This window comes from Nelumbo lutea, chromosome 7 (assembly GCF_056320005.1).
Source record: "Nelumbo lutea isolate HS-2025 chromosome 7, American lotus-T2T, whole genome shotgun sequence".
Lineage (NCBI taxonomy): Eukaryota > Viridiplantae > Streptophyta > Magnoliopsida > Proteales > Nelumbonaceae > Nelumbo > Nelumbo lutea.
In genome coordinates this window covers 15578466-15595031 of record NC_142690.1, presented here as the reverse complement: position 1 = coordinate 15595031, position 16566 = coordinate 15578466, and the positions used below count along the sequence as shown (strand labels likewise).

General features: G+C 36.1%; 1 protein-coding gene and 1 pseudogene across 6 annotated transcripts; both read right to left on the bottom strand.

Annotated features, from left to right (window-relative positions):
• Positions 1 to 2782: 2782 nt before the first annotated feature.
• On the bottom strand, positions 2783 to 5580 carry LOC148845288 (disease resistance protein RPM1-like; annotated as a pseudogene).
• Positions 5581 to 10828: 5248 nt separating this feature from the next.
• On the bottom strand, positions 10829 to 16191 carry LOC148845287 (disease resistance protein RPM1-like). 6 transcript variants are annotated; one of them, XR_016102087.1, is made up of 3 exons: positions 13516 to 16160; positions 13161 to 13400; positions 10829 to 11281 (listed from the first exon to the last, which is right to left on the bottom strand). XR_016102087.1 is itself a non-coding variant. In XM_088953995.1 (2 exons), the coding sequence occupies exon 1, from the start codon at positions 15998 to 16000 to the stop codon at positions 13190 to 13192; it is 2811 nt and encodes a 936-aa protein (XP_088810121.1). In that variant the 5' UTR covers positions 16001 to 16160; the 3' UTR covers positions 10829 to 11281; positions 13161 to 13189. The 6 variants fall into 6 exon arrangements, 3 of the variants coding, with proteins under 3 accessions (XP_088810121.1, XP_088810120.1, XP_088810122.1); XR_016102086.1 differs by lacking the exon at positions 10829 to 11281 and adding an exon at positions 11389 to 11694; XR_016102088.1 differs by lacking the exon at positions 10829 to 11281 and adding an exon at positions 11389 to 11690.
• Between the last annotated feature and the right edge of the window lie 375 nt (positions 16192 to 16566).

Below are 16566 nucleotides of genomic sequence, written 5' to 3'. Positions count from 1 at the left end.
ACTTATAAATTAGGGCCCACTTGTGAAACTCTCTCATGCCAAACACCCGATATGTGAAACTATACGGTCACTTCACTTACTTAGACACCTCTTATAGTTTCACATATTTATTAAAACCTACCTGTAGTTTGCATAATCTGAAACCACCTCCTATAGTTTGTAGTTTTTGTACTTATAACTTTCATCAGCATCCATTTGTATTTTATTTTTGAGAATGGTCATGTAAATTTTTAAAAAATGAGTCCAAAATTTGAAAGGGGGTAAGGTTTTTTCACTTTTAAAATACCCCTACCAATTGAATCTCTTCCTGAGAGATCTAAATTGACCAGACTTTTGTAATACCCAAATCAAAGCAGCTTCGTAACCTAGCATTCAAATTGGACCTTTGAGAAATGCTTAAGTTTAAAGTCTAATCAGGGCTGTCAAATGTCAATGGATTTTGAAAGGATTCGATTAAAATTTAAGTCCAATTATTGTATATTTTATATTGATATAGTATAAAAAATTTATATAATTATATCAAAATAGGATTTGGAAAATTACGAAGTGGAAATAGGATTCGAATTTAAAAATTCATTAAAAATCTGGATTAAAGCCTAGGTCAGATGTCCTGTCCAACATTTATTATAACTTTCTTTCTTTTATTTTGTAAGTAAACCTAAGCAAATTAAAACGATGCATGCTAATTGTTATATCTGGAAACTTTAGTCAAGAAGATTAAAAAAAAATATATTCTTGCCAGTCACTCACCAAATTAGCTGATCAGCAGAATCAAGCTACTTGTGAGCCAATTGAGCTTGCTTCACTAGAAGCTCGAACTAAAATAGTTTGAAGCTCGATTCGTGCAACTTGCCAACTAATCACCCTTATATATAATTATTAAAATTTGTAATTGACTCACCGTCGGAATCTGAGCTGAGTTCAAATATAGGAGCTTTTGAGTTGAGCTAGTATTTCTAATTCAAATGGAGTTCGAGCTCAAATCCAAGCCTCATGCTTCTCTACTAACCCGAGCTCGAAAAGTCTAACACTTGGTTCAACTTGGCTTGTATCCACCCATAATGAGCATTTAAATCATTTCTTACTACTTCCTCTAAAGTCCTTTTCAGTTTGCCTCCATCTCCTCTAACCCCTACAACTTGTGATTGATCTTCCACAAGACATTCAATAACTTCCTTCTTGGGCTTGTCAATCCAGCTTAATTGCTCCAATTAAAGGGTGTCTCTTCATATCATGCCACGCAGCACATGAAGAATTTGAGCTTGAGACTTGAATCTTGGCTTCTGAATTTAATCTTCTGTATCTAAGTGACTAGAGAATTGTAGGTTCAAGTTCTTGAGGAAGAGAATGATTATGTGATGTGTAGAGAGATGGTTGACTTGTGGGTTCAATTATAAAAAAGAATAAGCTTTTACCTTCAAATTTTGGGCTGTCGAAAACAAAAACGAACCAAAAAAAAAACGAAAGAGTATTGAGCGTTTGGCAATAGTTGTTTTTAAAACACAATAATTTGAAACTAGAAGATTTTTAAGCCCCAAAACACAAAACCTAGGGGCCCATTTGGAAGGGTGTAAGCTTTCAGTTGCTTTTACTCGGCAGCTTTGAAGAAGCTACTCAAACAAGCTTCACCTGGAAGCCAATTTTCAGGTTTGAAGACAGCTTATTTAAGCTTTCTAAGTTATTTCTTCTAAACTTAACTTGTATATTGTTGATTTGCACAATACTATAAAAATTGTGGAAAACAAAAAGGGTGTGAGGCATTGGTTCTTCAGAAATCAAAAGTATACAACCAGCAAACCCTTATATGGGCCGTTAAACTTAGACTGGGCCTGACCCTGCCCAGCACAAATTTCGCTTTATTAATCCCACTTTGGAGTTTGGACAGAGCAGGTTGCATATGAGGTCCACTAACCTTACGATGAAAACACTAGGGGTGAATGGGTTGATTCTGGACGTCCGTACCCTGGAAGCCAATGCAAGCTCTGTGTGGATGCTATTGTCAAGTAACTCTAAACAACACTAATACATTTATGTAATTGATTTTAATAAAATAAGTCAATAATAAACAACTTTATTACAAGCAAACCCAAATTATTTTACTAAGTAGACAGACCATTAATCGGACCAGCATTGGGACTGGTGCCACATGCCAGTACTTAACTATCCACCATTATTAAACCTTAGTTCACAGAATACAGAAAAATTTTCAATGCAGAAACATGTATTGATCCCTAGAGGCGACAGAATGGCAAGCATTGATATAAAATACATTCACTCCAACAATAAATACTTAAATAGATGAAGCACATTATATATATCTGCACTTCAGTAAACAGGATTCATGTAGCTGATTTCAGATAGTTGGGATAAGGATTAGATGATGATGACAAACGATGATAGGAATATTCATTGTTAAATAAATTTTGAGGGCTTATACCATTAATCAAACCCTATGGGATCTCAATCTTTGGCCCACTAAATTATACTACCCTATTTGATTTGAGAAGAAATAACCCAAAAAGGTATGGTTGGAACTTGGAAGCCAAAAAGACCCAAAAGGGCATGGTCTTTATGTTTGGTCTGATAGAAAATAAAAAAGAAACAAAAAGTTGAGGGAGTGAAATTTCTCTCAAGGACTTTTACATCAACTTTATATTTCTCTCTTATTTTTTATTCAACAAAAGACAGCCTCTGTCATCAAACTCCTTACATCAATTTTATATTTCTCTCTTACTTGTTTCATGATGAAGTTGTTTGTTCGAGAGGCTCTGTTTGGAAGGAGTGCAAATGCATATAAAATAATAGAAAATACAAGGTTTTAAAATGATGGTAAAGTATTGACTGTATTGTAATTTATAGGGGAATAAAAACTACTTGAAAAAGAGGAAAGTGGCAGGTACTTACCAAATTTGCCCGATCAGGATTCAGGAGAGCCTTGCTGCATCGTGTATATCATATTTCGTTATTTCTCCATCAATCCAATTTAAAAAAAGAACGCATGGGACATGTGCAACTTTGTGATGATCTTCGCCATTACACGAAATCTTCAGATGAAATTCATCGGGCATGTTATGAAAGGAAAGTTCCTCAAGCTCCGTGAGGCGTTCAATGCCTGATGGCACTTCCTCTAGAATTCTACAATTTACAATATATAGCTTTTCAAGATGAGGCAGTGATCTCTCCTCCATTGTAATCACTCTCAATCCTCCTAAACTGTGAAGATATAGAACTTTAAGCTTCTGAAACCTACCTGATTGAAAATGTAATTGTTCTCCTTGGTAAGCCTCAATCAGATAAAGGGTCATTAGGTTAGATAAACCTTCTAAGGCTTCAAGTGGATCATCCTTCAATTTAGTCCCCCATAAGCATATACAGAACAAATTGTGCAATGAAGGAATCCAACGTGGCAGTTTCTCTAATCGCCCTTTCAACAGTATCCGTCTTAGTAAAGGAGGTGGCGTAGAAAGTGATTCGAGGTCAAGAATCTCTTCCTCTTCTATTACATGTACACCCAGGGACTCGAGGTGTCTCATTTTGTTAATAGAGGAACACAGATGTATTCCATCTTCTCTTCTTAACTTTACAATCCCCAGTCGTCTCAGTTGGACCAATCTCTCCAGCCCCCTAATTAGCTCACTCCCCGTATTTGCTTCTATGTAGTCAAGTTTTTGCAGGGATACCAAACCTCCAATTCCACTTGGTGCCTTGAATCCTGAATATTGAGGAAGGTGACTAGAGAAATCCAATTCCTTGCGGTAAACAAGAAGATGTCGTAGTTTATGAAGGTTGAGAATCCCCGTGGGCAATTCAGTCACATATGTTTGTTTAACATCCAAGGTCTCAAGGTTTTGGAGCTTCTTGATGGAATCTGAAATCTCTTTGATGTTGGTGTTCCTCAAGCTTAAATATCTTAAATGGAAGAGATTGGTGAATTCCTCTAGAAATTCACTCAATGGGGCATCTCTCAAATCCAACACCTTGAGCAGCTTAAGCTTTGAAAAAATTTCACCACCTGTAAATGTGTTGGATAATGTATTCACGTTAAACGTAAACAGAGAACGAAGGTGGGTGGTGCTCTTCTCCTGTTGCGGTACCATTTCACAAAAATGATGGAAAGATAGACGCCTGATTTTTTCATTTTCTAACATTACATCCTGCTTAATTATGGCTCCAAAATTCTGGTCCCTAGCTTTTGAAAGAATGATTTCTCGAATGAGGTCATGGACTCGACAAGCTTCGACTCGTCCATCATCGTCATCTGTTTTTGCTCTTTGGAGGAGGCTCCTATTAATTAGCTCATGGAAATAACTCTCTCCTACCTCTTCTAAGGTCTTTCCTTCTTTTCTTCGGATAAATCCTTCTGCTATCCATATACGAATCAGTCTCATTTTTTCAATCAATTCATCTTCAGGGAACATAAACAGAGACAAAAAACAAAACTTCAGATGGTATGGCAAATCATTGTAACTCAAAGTTAGTATTTTCATATGCCCTTAAGTCTGTCATCATCAAACAAATCGGTACCCAAGCTGTGATTGAACATCTCCCATTCTGTTGTGGTCTTCTGTTTGGTTGATAAAACACCGCCCACTGTCACAATTGCAAGTGGAAGTCCTCCACATTTTTTCACAATGCTTTGAGATGGCACCTCCGATTCTGGAGGACAAATCTTCTCTGGGGAGAACGAAAAAGTCTTTTTGCAAAACAGAGTCCAGGACTCTTCTTGGGACAACGGTTGAAGATTATAAACTCGAAAATAAGATTTTATGCATGATGAAGCTACATCATTAGAGCGTGTTGTAATAATTATTCTGCTTCCAAAATTGTTATTAGGGAAGACATTTCTATTAGCAACTCGTGTATCTCAGGTGACTCTGAAAATGTAACCCATGCTTGGGTTTGGAAGTGTCTCTTCACCCTTTGATCGTCATGCACCTTCTTGACCAGAGTTGTCTTGCCCAAACCACCCATGCCAACCACAGAAATCACTCCAAGCCTTGATTCATCCTCCACAATCCACCCAATTATTTCTTCCTTGGGCTTGCCAATCCCTACCAGCTCAGCTTCATCCAACAGAAGGGCATCTTCTCGAATATCATGCCACTTAACACCTGTAGAATTTGAACCTGCTGAAGCTTGTTCTAGGCTTCTCAATTCGTATCGATCTCTTCTAGTTGATATGTCATGTACTCTGTCTTTAATCTCCTTTATTTGAGTGGCTAGTGAATGGCGGATTTTGAAGGTCTCGAGGAAGCAGATGGTTTTCTGAAGATAGCTTATGAATCTATGCAAGCAATGTTGCCGCTGTTGTTGTCCCCGTTGTGCAAATCGAAGCATGAATTCATCAAGAACGTCTTCTATGTCGTAAGCCACATCCCTCACTTGCGCCACCCAATCTTTTACAGTGTCATTGGTTTCACCCTGTGTATCAGCATTGCTTAAAAAGGTTTGGATGCTTTTCAATTCATCTGTGATGCTCTTGACATCTTTATCCACATCCTTCAATTGGGTTTTGAGTTTTGGAATTGGTAGTGTGGATAAATAAAACCCGTTTTTTCCATTTAATTTTGCACCACCCATTGATTTGTTGATAAGAGTAAGTAGTTGAGATATTTTGAAAAACTATTATATTGACCCTCTGGAGTCTGGTCGTTGCTTTTGTTCTGTTTTCCTTAAATTTCAATATATACCAGCTGTGATGTAACATGTAAATAATTTACGCAGAATTGTCAAAACAAGAAAAGGAAGTGACTGACATTCAAAGACTGGAATTTTTGGTTCTTTCTTCTCTGGAGATGCCAATGCAAATTAATGGTTGAGATTGGTTTACAAGCATGGCTTATAAGTCAATTAATGGTTATTGCATAAGAAGATAGGAAGAAAGAAAAGAAATCGTTTGGTTTGTGGATTGCAGTGTAGTTCTGAGTAAATATCTATATCGAACATATTTTTTTCTTTATTCTTCTGCAAAATTTTATTGGTCTGTTAAGAAAAAAAGAAAAGCTCTATTGACGACTTTGGAGTGTGGTCAAGAAATGGGTTGGCATTAGGATTGGGGAATTATATATGTGGATGAAGAAGCCATGACTCAGTTGGTGGAGAATTAATTCATGAATTGTGAATGGAAAGCTTTATGTATGAAAGATGCTGATGGTGTTTTTGATGAAAATGGCATATTATGTATTATGATTTGCAATTACTGCTTTATTTATACCACTTTGCTTAGGAACCATTTGTATTTCTATTTGGGAATAGTCATGGGACTTTTAGATGAATAGAAAATGTGAAAAAAGACATGGGTTTAGGGTATTTTTATTTTGAAGATAGTCCTATTAAATGAACCTCTTCTGGAGAGATCCTTATTGACCAGACTTTTGTAATACCCAGAAAGGCAAAAGGAAAAAAAAAATAATAATAACAATAAATGAAAAGCAAAGCAGCTTCATATGAAGCCAAACCTAGCTCCCAAACTGGTCCTTTGAGAAATACCAATTAAAGTCTAAGTTTAATAAGGGCTATCAATGGGTTTCGAAAGTCTGATACCAGATTTGACATTTGATCCTATATATTAATTAATCTATAATATAGTTATATTAATCCATAATATACATTTCCATTAAAAAGTATTTTTTTTTTAAATTCCCTTCTATATTTTAAAAATTATGAAGTGGCAATGGGATTATGATTTAAGAGTTCATTAGATCATATTTGGATGTTGTTAGATCCGATCTAAATCTGACCCAATTACAGCTTAGGTCTGATATCCAGTCTACCAACATTTTTGTAAGAAGTTTCTATTTGTCATCTTGTAAGTAAAACTGAGAAAATTATAACGATGCTAACTGATGTAAACTGAAAAAAAAAAAAAAAAAAAAAAAGATTGCTGCCAGGCACTCACTAAATTAGCCTAATCAGCAGATCCTGTTTCACGTTCACCATTCCGCACCCAAGACATTTTCAGTTTGCCCCTATCTCTTTTAACCCCTCCAGGATCAGTTTTTTTAGCAGGTTTTGCAGGTATTTGGTTCCCTGAGTGTTTATTGAAAAAACACCATCACATCAGTGCTACATAGGTGTGGATTTTATTGCATATGAAGTTATATGAAATAATTTTTTGGTTTCACCGTTTATCAAATAAATGGTAGAAAACTGAAATGCTTTGATTTTTGTGAATGAGGCATTTGGGGAAGCACCAAATTCTTACTTCCCCCAATGCCTCAGCATTTCTTGAAACTAAATGTTAATATGACACACTTTAATAGGTATTAATCTGAGGTAAAAAGTAAAAAACATTTTAGCTATGTTTGGTTTGAAGGAAAAAGTAGGGAAAGGAAAGGAAAGATAAAGAAACCTTAACAAATCTTGTAATGGTTTCCTTACCTTTTCCTTCCTTTTCCCTCAAACCAATTATCATCACAAACTGAATGCGAAGATGAGGCTGTATGAGCTTGCTTGGTATTCTTATTGGTAATGAGTTCCAGATAACGGCGGCAAGTAACTGCTGTATGGCTAAGATACCCACAAAGTTGGAAAACTATTGTGGCATTCTTGGAATTGGATTTGCTACAATTATTGTTATTATAGGAAGTTTTCTTGGAACTGTCAGAACCATCATCATTATTAAATTGTCGAGGCTTTTAAGAAGATGATTGATTGCGATCGAAGTTTTTCTTCTTATTGGCCAAATTAGCTGAGGAAGAGTCCAGCACAAATTGTGAAGAGTGACGCTCTAAGCGCTTTTCAAAAGTAAGTAATAGACTTTGAATTTTAGAAAATGATAGACTATCTAGTCTAGTAGTCACAAAGAACGCAAATGTATCATATTTAGTAGGTAAATCACCAAGAAGATAATGAATTTGATCAACATCAGTTAGAAAGTGTCCAGAGGCAGCTAATGCATAAGATAAATTTTTAATTTTATGAACATAATCAGCGACAGTGAGAGTAACTTTCTTCAGATAGGCTAACTCTAATTTCAAATTATGGATTCGAGTCTGACTTGTAGAAGAAAAAAGAACATGAAGTCGATCCCATACATCTTTGGACGTCTTATAGCCAACTACTTGAGCCAAAACTGGCTCTGTTAATGAAGATAATAACCAGCTTATGATCAACTGGTCTTGTTCAATACATGTTGCATGATCTGGGTTGCTACGGCTGGGTCCATGGCTACTTCCATCTTCCAAGAAAAGTAGAGGACAAGGGAAATATCCATCCACATAGCCATATAAACGATGCCCTCTTAGAGCTGGTGTAGTTTGAGAGCTCCAAATTCATAAAACTGGAAAGGGAGATGACCATAATAGTTTGACCATCTGTCGATCCGGGTTGCATTTGTCTCTGGACAGCAGGAGCAGTGGTGCTTGTCTCTGAAGCCATGACGTTTGTCAAATGGCTCTGATACCATATAAGAGTAATAACAGAATAATGAGAAGGGAATGACTCAGTCAAGAATTGACTAGTCTCTTGAGTCATTTAAATAGAAAACTGGTTACAAGAGGATAACTATGTATAGAAGATAATAATTACTGTGTTAGAGTTTATCTAGGAAATTATCAGAGGATAAGCTACATGATAATGTGGTAAGGTGATCAGTTATCTAGGATAGCTATCAGAGATAACAATCCTAGTCACGTGTCTATAATAACTATTGAGATACTCTAACAACTAGAGATTTGCAAATGCGAATTCATGGTTGTCAGTTGAGATTGGTTTACAGGCTTGACTTATAAGTCAATTGAAAGTGGTTATTTTATATCAAGAGAAGAAAGGAAATAGACAAAAATTAAAAGTTGTTTTGTTTTTTGCCGACCCATTATACAAGTAGAACCTGCGATGTATTTGATGTGTGGTGTAAAACCATGTTGGTAAGGGTTGGAATATGTTTTGTTGGCAAATGATTCGTACTCTGCATTTTTGTTTGCAGTCTTATCAAACATTTTATTGGACTGTTAAGAAAAGGTTTGTTTCGAATTCCTATTACATGTGGGGAGATGTTTCCAATACAAGGTTGAGATGTGTTGTAGGGCATTGTGGGGTGCCCCTTTATTAGAGTGTGGTAAAGAAATGGATTGGCACTACGATGGAGAATTAGTCGGATGAAGAGTCATGATTCAATGAGAGGAAACAATAGAGAAACCTAATGAATTAAAGATGCTAATGGTGTGTTTTATGAAAATGGCATATCATGTTAAACTATAATGTCACTTACTTGGACACCCTTATAGTTAGGGGTGATCATTTCAGCCTGGCCCGGCCCGGAATTTCCAGGTTTGGGCCTAGGTTTTGTGTTTAGGCCCGGCCTGGGTCTGGGCCCACATCAGGCTCGCAAATTTTAGGGTCGGGCTTGGGTTTAGTACTTCAAGCCTAGCTTGGGTCCGGCTCGGCCCTCATATATTTAAACTTACACATTTTGTGTATAATGTATACATATGCATACATGTTATTTTACATTATATTATATATTTTATATATAAATATTATAGCATGACATGTATAATTTATATTATATGTAATATTTTATATTATATAATGTATAAAATAAGTTTATATGCATGTTATGTCATTTAATATATAGATATGTAATGTTTTATATATGAGTGATATTGGCACGGAATTAGGCCCGGCCGGCCCAGGCCCGTATAGACCTAGGCTAGGGCTTATGTTTCAAGCCCGGAACCCCAGGCCGGGGCCGGGCCTAAGCTATAGCCCTTATCATAAGTGCAAAGCCTGACCCGGGCCCGACCCATGATCACCCCTACTTATAGTTTCATATATTTACTAAAAGTTATCCTCTAGTTTGCATAGCATGGAACCATCTCCTATATTTAGCAACTGTTTTACTTAATACTCTTTCATCATTAACAATTTGTATTTATATTCAGGAAAGTTCATTTGACCGCTAAACATAATTTGAAAAATATAAAATAGGAGTAGAGTTTCTTATTTTGAAAATACCCCTATTGAGTATCAAGTTAACTTCTTCTAGAAAGATTTAGCATATGTTTGATTCCATCGGCATTTATTGAAAAAACGCTACCACATAGCAACTGGTTTACTTAATACTCTTTCATCAGTAACAATTTGTATTTCTATTCAGGAAAGTTCATTTGACCGCTAAAAATAAATTGAAAAATATAAAATAGGAGTAGAGTTTCTTATTTTGAAAATACTCCTATCGAGTATCAAGTTAACCTCTTCTAGAAAGATTTAGCATATGTTTGATTCCATGGGCATTTATTGAAAAAACGCTACCACATCAGCATCACATATATAGGTGCTGGTGTTTATTGCATATGAAACCATTGTTTGGTTTCACTGTTTATCAAATAAACACTAAAAAATAAAACTCTTTGATTTATATGCATGGGCATTTGGGGAAACATATCCACACTAGTAAACAAAAATACAGGAGTATTAAATTATGTACAATTGTTCGGGCCCTATCCAGCCCATACGTAGGCCTAATAAGTAATAGTATATGTCCGCACCAGTAACCACAAACACAGGATAGGAGAGAGAATAATTAAAAATAATAATTATTAATGGGATTGGTTACAAATAAATCCACATATTTTAATACTGAATGTTCTATTACTTTATTAGGGACAGGCTTAATGCAGAATTCTGAATTCTGCTATAATTATTAATGGGATTGGTTACAAATAAATCCACATATTTCAAGTTCTTGAAGAAGAGAATGATAATGTGATGTGTAGAGAGATGGTTGACTTGTGGATTCGGTTATAAACAAGAATAAGCTTTTACCTTCAAACTTTGGACTGTCGAAAACAAAAACGAACCAAAAAAAACAAAAGAGTATTGAGCGTTTGGTAATAGTTGTTTCTAAAACACACTAATTTGAAACCAGAAGATTTTTAAGCCCCAAAACACAAGACCTAGGGGCCCATTTGGAAGGGTGTAAGCTTTCAGTTGCTTTTACTCTGCAGCTTTGAAAGCTTTCAGTTGCTTAACCTGGAAGCCAATTTTCAGGTTTGAATACAGCATATTTAAGCTTTCTAAGTTATTTCTTCTAAACTTAACTTGTATATTGTTGATTTGCACAATACTATAAAATTGTGAGAGGCATTGGTTCTTCAGAAATCAAAAGTATACAACCAGCAAACCCTTATATGGGCCTTTAAACTTAGACTGGGCCTGACCCTGCCCAGCACAAATTTCGCTTCATTAATCCCACTTTGGAGTTTGAACAGAGCATGTTGCATATGAGGTCCACTAACCTTATCAGGAAAACCCTAGGTTGATTCTGGACGTCCGTACCCTGGAAGCCAATGCAAGCTCTGTGTGAAAGTTATTGTCAAGTAACTCTAAACAACACTAATACATTTATGTAATTGATTTTAATAAAATAAGTCAATAATAAACAACTTTATTCCAAGCAAACCCAAATTATTTTACTAAGTAGACAAACCATTAATAGGACCAGCATTGGCACTGGTGCCCCATGCCAGTACTTGACTATACAGAAAAATTTTCAATGCAGAAACATGTATTGATCCCTAGAGGCGACAGAATGGCAAACATTGATATAAAATACATTCACTCCAACAATAAGTACTTAAATAGATGAATAAAAATATAAGCAAGATCTTCCTTTGAAGCACATATATATATTTGCTCTTCAGTCTTCATGCCAAAGTCTCGCAGAGATTATTGGGCTTCCAATGTGCCTGGCTGCCAAGTATGAAGCATAGTATGAACCCAGAACAAATAAGCAAATATATGGATTAAATTCAACTATATGGGGTGAATTACATAAATTCTATTTTCTTGTGATGAAATGACAAAACAGGATTCATATAGCTGATTTCAGAAAGTTGGGATTAGGATTACATGATGATGACAAACGATGATAGGAATGTATTTCCAGTGCCCATATCCATTGTTAAATAAATTATGAGGGCTTATACCATTAATCAAACCCTATGGGATCTCAATCTTTGGCCCACTAAATTATACTACCCTATTTGATTTGAGAAGAAATAACCCAAAAAGGCATGGTTGGAAGCCAAAAAGGCCCACTAAATTATACTAGAGAATATTAAATCCTTCTAATAATTTAATGCTAATTTATGTTTGGTCTGATAGAAAATAAGAAAGAAATAAAAAGTTGAGGAAGTGAAATTTCTCTCAAGGACTTTTACATCAACTTTATATTTCTCTCTTATTTTTTATTCAACCAAAGACAGCCTCATGGTCCATCTCCATCAAACTCATTACATCAATTTTATATTTCTCTCTTACTTGTTTCATGATGAAGTTGTTTGTTGCAGAGGCTCAGTTTGAAAGGAGTGCAAATACATATAAAATAATAGAGAATACACGGATTTACACTCTACATATTTGTATTTGCACTCCTTCCAAACTAAGCTAGAGCAAAAAATATTTATACATTCAGTTTATTTTGTGAATAATGTTCCCATCCACAGTAATGAATGGCTCTGTTGTTGTCGTTTTAGGCTGCATTTGGAAACAATGCAAATAGAGTATAAATCGCAGTTCAGGGTAAATTTGTACTCTGGTTCACTTTTGCATGTGTTTGACAACATTACGTTTATGCATTAACAAATGATATAACATATGTTTTATTGATAACAAAATATAAAAATACATACAATAAAAAATAAGTAAATTTGCATTCAAGTAGGTTTTTGATAAAAAATAGCATATGTTTTATTGGAACTCATGTTTGCATCCATTACAGCTAAAAGTCTGTTTGGTAAGAAGGTAAATTTGTCAATCCAAACTAATCCAAATTTACGATTTATATGAACCGTTTTACACTATATATTTACATTCATACTTATTTGCATTATTCCCAAATGCAGGCTTAATGAATAAGTTATTAATGAAATTGTTTACAATAAACTCAAATATTTTATTAAATATATAATTATGTTGTTCACAAAAGACAAAAATGAATGATCATTCAGACCAGCCATTTCATTCGTTATTAGAAGGGTTACGAATTTATAGCCACTCTCATGATATTTCGTGTAATTTTCCCTGATTAATGTTTTTTTTTTCTTTTTTTTGAAATTAAAGCAGAACAAATTAAAATGATGGTAAAGTATTGACTGTATTGTAATTTATAGGGGAATAAAAACTACTTAAAAAAGAGGAAAGTGGCAGGTACTTACCAAATTAACCAAATTTGCCTGATCAGGATTCAGGAGAGCGTTACTGTGTTGTCGTGTATATCATATGTCGTTATTTCTTCACCAATCCAATTGACAAAAAGAACGGATGGGACATGTGCAACCTTGTGATGATCTTCGCCATTATACGAAATCTTCTGCCCAAATTCATCGGGCATGTTCAAAAAGAAAAGTTCCTCAAGCTCCGTGAGGCGTTCAATGCCTGACGGCACTTCTAGAATTCTACAATTTGCAACATGTAGCTTTCCAAGATGAGGCAGTGATCTCTCCTCCATTGTAATCACTCTCAATCCTCCTAAACTGTTAAGATATAGAACTTTAAGCTTCTGAAACGTACCTGATTGAAAATGTAATTGTTCTCCTTGGTAAGCCTCAATCAGATAAAGCGCCGTTAGGTTAGATAAACCTTTTAAGGCTTCAAGTGGATCATCCTTCAATTTAGTCTCCCATAAGCTTATACAGCACAATTTGGGCAATGAAGGAATCCAACGTGGCAGTCTCTTTAATCGCCCTTTCAACAGTATCCGTCTTAGTAAAGGAGGTGGCGTAGAAAGTGATTCGAGGTCAAGAATCTCTTCCTCTTCTATTGCATGTACAATTAGGGATTCAAGGTGTCTCATTTTGTTAATAGAGGAACACAGATGTATTCCATCTTCCTCTTTTAACTTTAAAATTATCAATCGTTTCAGTTGGACCAATCTCTCGAGCCCCCTAATTAGGTCACTCCCCGTATTTGCTTCTATGCGGCCAAGTTTTTGCAGGGATACCAAACCTCCAATTCCACTTGGTGCCTTGAATCCTAAATATTGAGGAAGGTGACTAGAGAAATCCAATTCCTTGCGGTAAACAAGAAGATGTCGTAGTTTATGAAGGTTGAGAATCCCCCTGGGCAATTCAGTCACATATGTTTGTTTAAGATCCAAGGTCTCAAGGTTTTGGAGCTTCTTGATGGAATCTGGAATCTCTTCGATGTTGGTGTTCCTCAAGCTTAAATATCTTAAATGGAAGAGATTGGTGAATTCCTCTAGAAATTCACTCAATGGGGCATCTCTCAAATCCAACACCTTGAGCAGCTTAAGCTTTGAAAAAATTTCACCACCTGTAAATGTGTTGGATAATGTATTCACGTTAAACGTAAACAGAGAACGAAGGTGGGTGGTGCTCTTCTCCTGTTGCGGTACCATTTCACAAAAATGATGGAAAGATAGACGCCTGATTTTTTCATTTTCTAACATGACATCCTGCTTAATTATGGCTCCAAAATTCTGGTACCTAGCTTTTGAAAGAATGATTTTTCGAATGAGGTCATGGACTCCACATCTTCTGACTCGTCCATCACTGTCACCTGTGTCTGCTATTTGGATGAGGCTCCTATTAATTAGCTCATGGAAATAACTCTCTCCAATCTCTTCCATGGTCTTTCCTTCTTTTCTTTGGATAAATCCTTCTGCCATCCATATCCGAATCAGTCTCATTTTTTCAATCAATTCATCTTCAGGGAACATAAACAGAGACAAAATACAAGACTTCAGATGGTATGGCAAATCATTGTAACTCAAAGTTAGTATTTCCATCATGCCCTTAAGGCTGTCATCATCAAACAAATCGGTACCCAAGCTGTGATTGAACATCTCCCATTCTGTTGTGGTCTTCTGTTTGGTTGATAAAACACCACCCACTGTCACAATTGCAAGTGGAAGTCCTCCACATTTTTTCACAATGCTTTGAGATGGCACCTCCAATTCTGGAGGACAAATCTGCTCTGGGGAGAACGAAAAAGTCTTTTTGCAAAACAGAGTCCAGGACTCTTCTTGGGACAACGGTTGAAGATTATAAAGTCGAAAATAAGATTTTATGCATGATGAAGCTACATCATTAGAGCGTGTTGTAATAATTATTCTGCTTCCAAAATTGTTATTAGGGAAGACATTTTTAACGGAATCCCATGCTGGTATGGTCCATATGTCATCAAGAACGACTACATACCTCTTTTGCTTTAGAAATTCTTGGAGCCTCTGCTTCAGTTGGACGTCTTTCATTTCTGCAACATCTTGAGGAATTGGTTGCTTTTGCTCTGCATATACTAATTGCTTTATCATTTCTATTAGCAACTCGTGGATCCCAGGTGACTCTGAAAATGTAACCCATGCTTGGGTTTGGAAGTGTCTCTTCACCCTTTGGTCATCATACACCTTCTTGACCAGAGTTGTCTTGCCCAAACCACCCATGCCAACCACAGAAATCACTCCAAGCCTTGATTCATCCTCCAAAATCCACCCAATTATTTCTTCCTTGGGCTTGCCAATCCCTACCAGCTCAGCTTCATCCAACAGAAGGGCATCTTCTCGAATATCATGCCACTTAACACCTGTAGAATTTGAACCTGCTGAAGCTTGTTCTAGGTTTCTGTTCAATTCATATCGATCCCTTCTACTTGATATGTCATGTACTCTGGCTTTAATCTCCTTTATTTGAGTGGCTAGTGAACGGCGCAATATTAAGTTCTTGACGGAGCGGGTGGTTTTGTGAAGATATCTAGTGAATCTATGCGACTGATCTTGTCCTTGTTGTGCAAAGCGAAACTTAAACTCATCGAGAACGTCTTCAATGTCATAAGCCACATCCCTCACTTGTTTCACCCATGCCTTTATGCCTTCGCTTGTTTCTCCCTTTGCATCAGCATCTCTTAGAAGGGCTCGAATGCTTTCCAGTTCATCTCTGATCTCCACCACATCTGTATGCACATTCTTCAATAACTTCACCTCTTCCTCTATCAAGGATGTAAGCTGTCCGAGTAGAAAGTTTACAGCGCTCTCTGCCATTTTTCTCTTACTAGAAAATTGATCATACTATCTTCATATTCAGATCTAGGAAGGTTTGGATTTTTGAGTTTGGAAATTGATCATCTAACCGATTTTTCTCTATAAAACCAATCCCGCACCTAACCAGTGCTTCCACGCATTGATTGGTTTTTCTCTGGCCAATAGTGGCATTGATTTTATTTATTTTCTTTAATATTCGACGTATACCTGCTGTCATTAGTACAAGTCGATTAAAAGTGGCTATTTTATACCAAGATACAGACAAAAACTATTCGACTTTTTTCTTTTTTGTCTTCATTCTTCATTAGTTCTGCAACATTTTATACCAAGAAAAAGCTCTGGGGACTGGGGATGGGGTGTGTAATTGTAGATCGCACTAATTACAACCAAGTGGGAGCAATAGATCAAATCACCAAATTAATTAAGATTGAATTGATGACAAAGATGCCCATGTTTTAAAATATGTATCTCTAAATTGCCATTGCTGCACACTCAAGGTGCTCTAATTTGTAATTCCTCCCATCTTATCATCTTAGGCTGCAATTGGCATTCCTTCAAAATTCAGC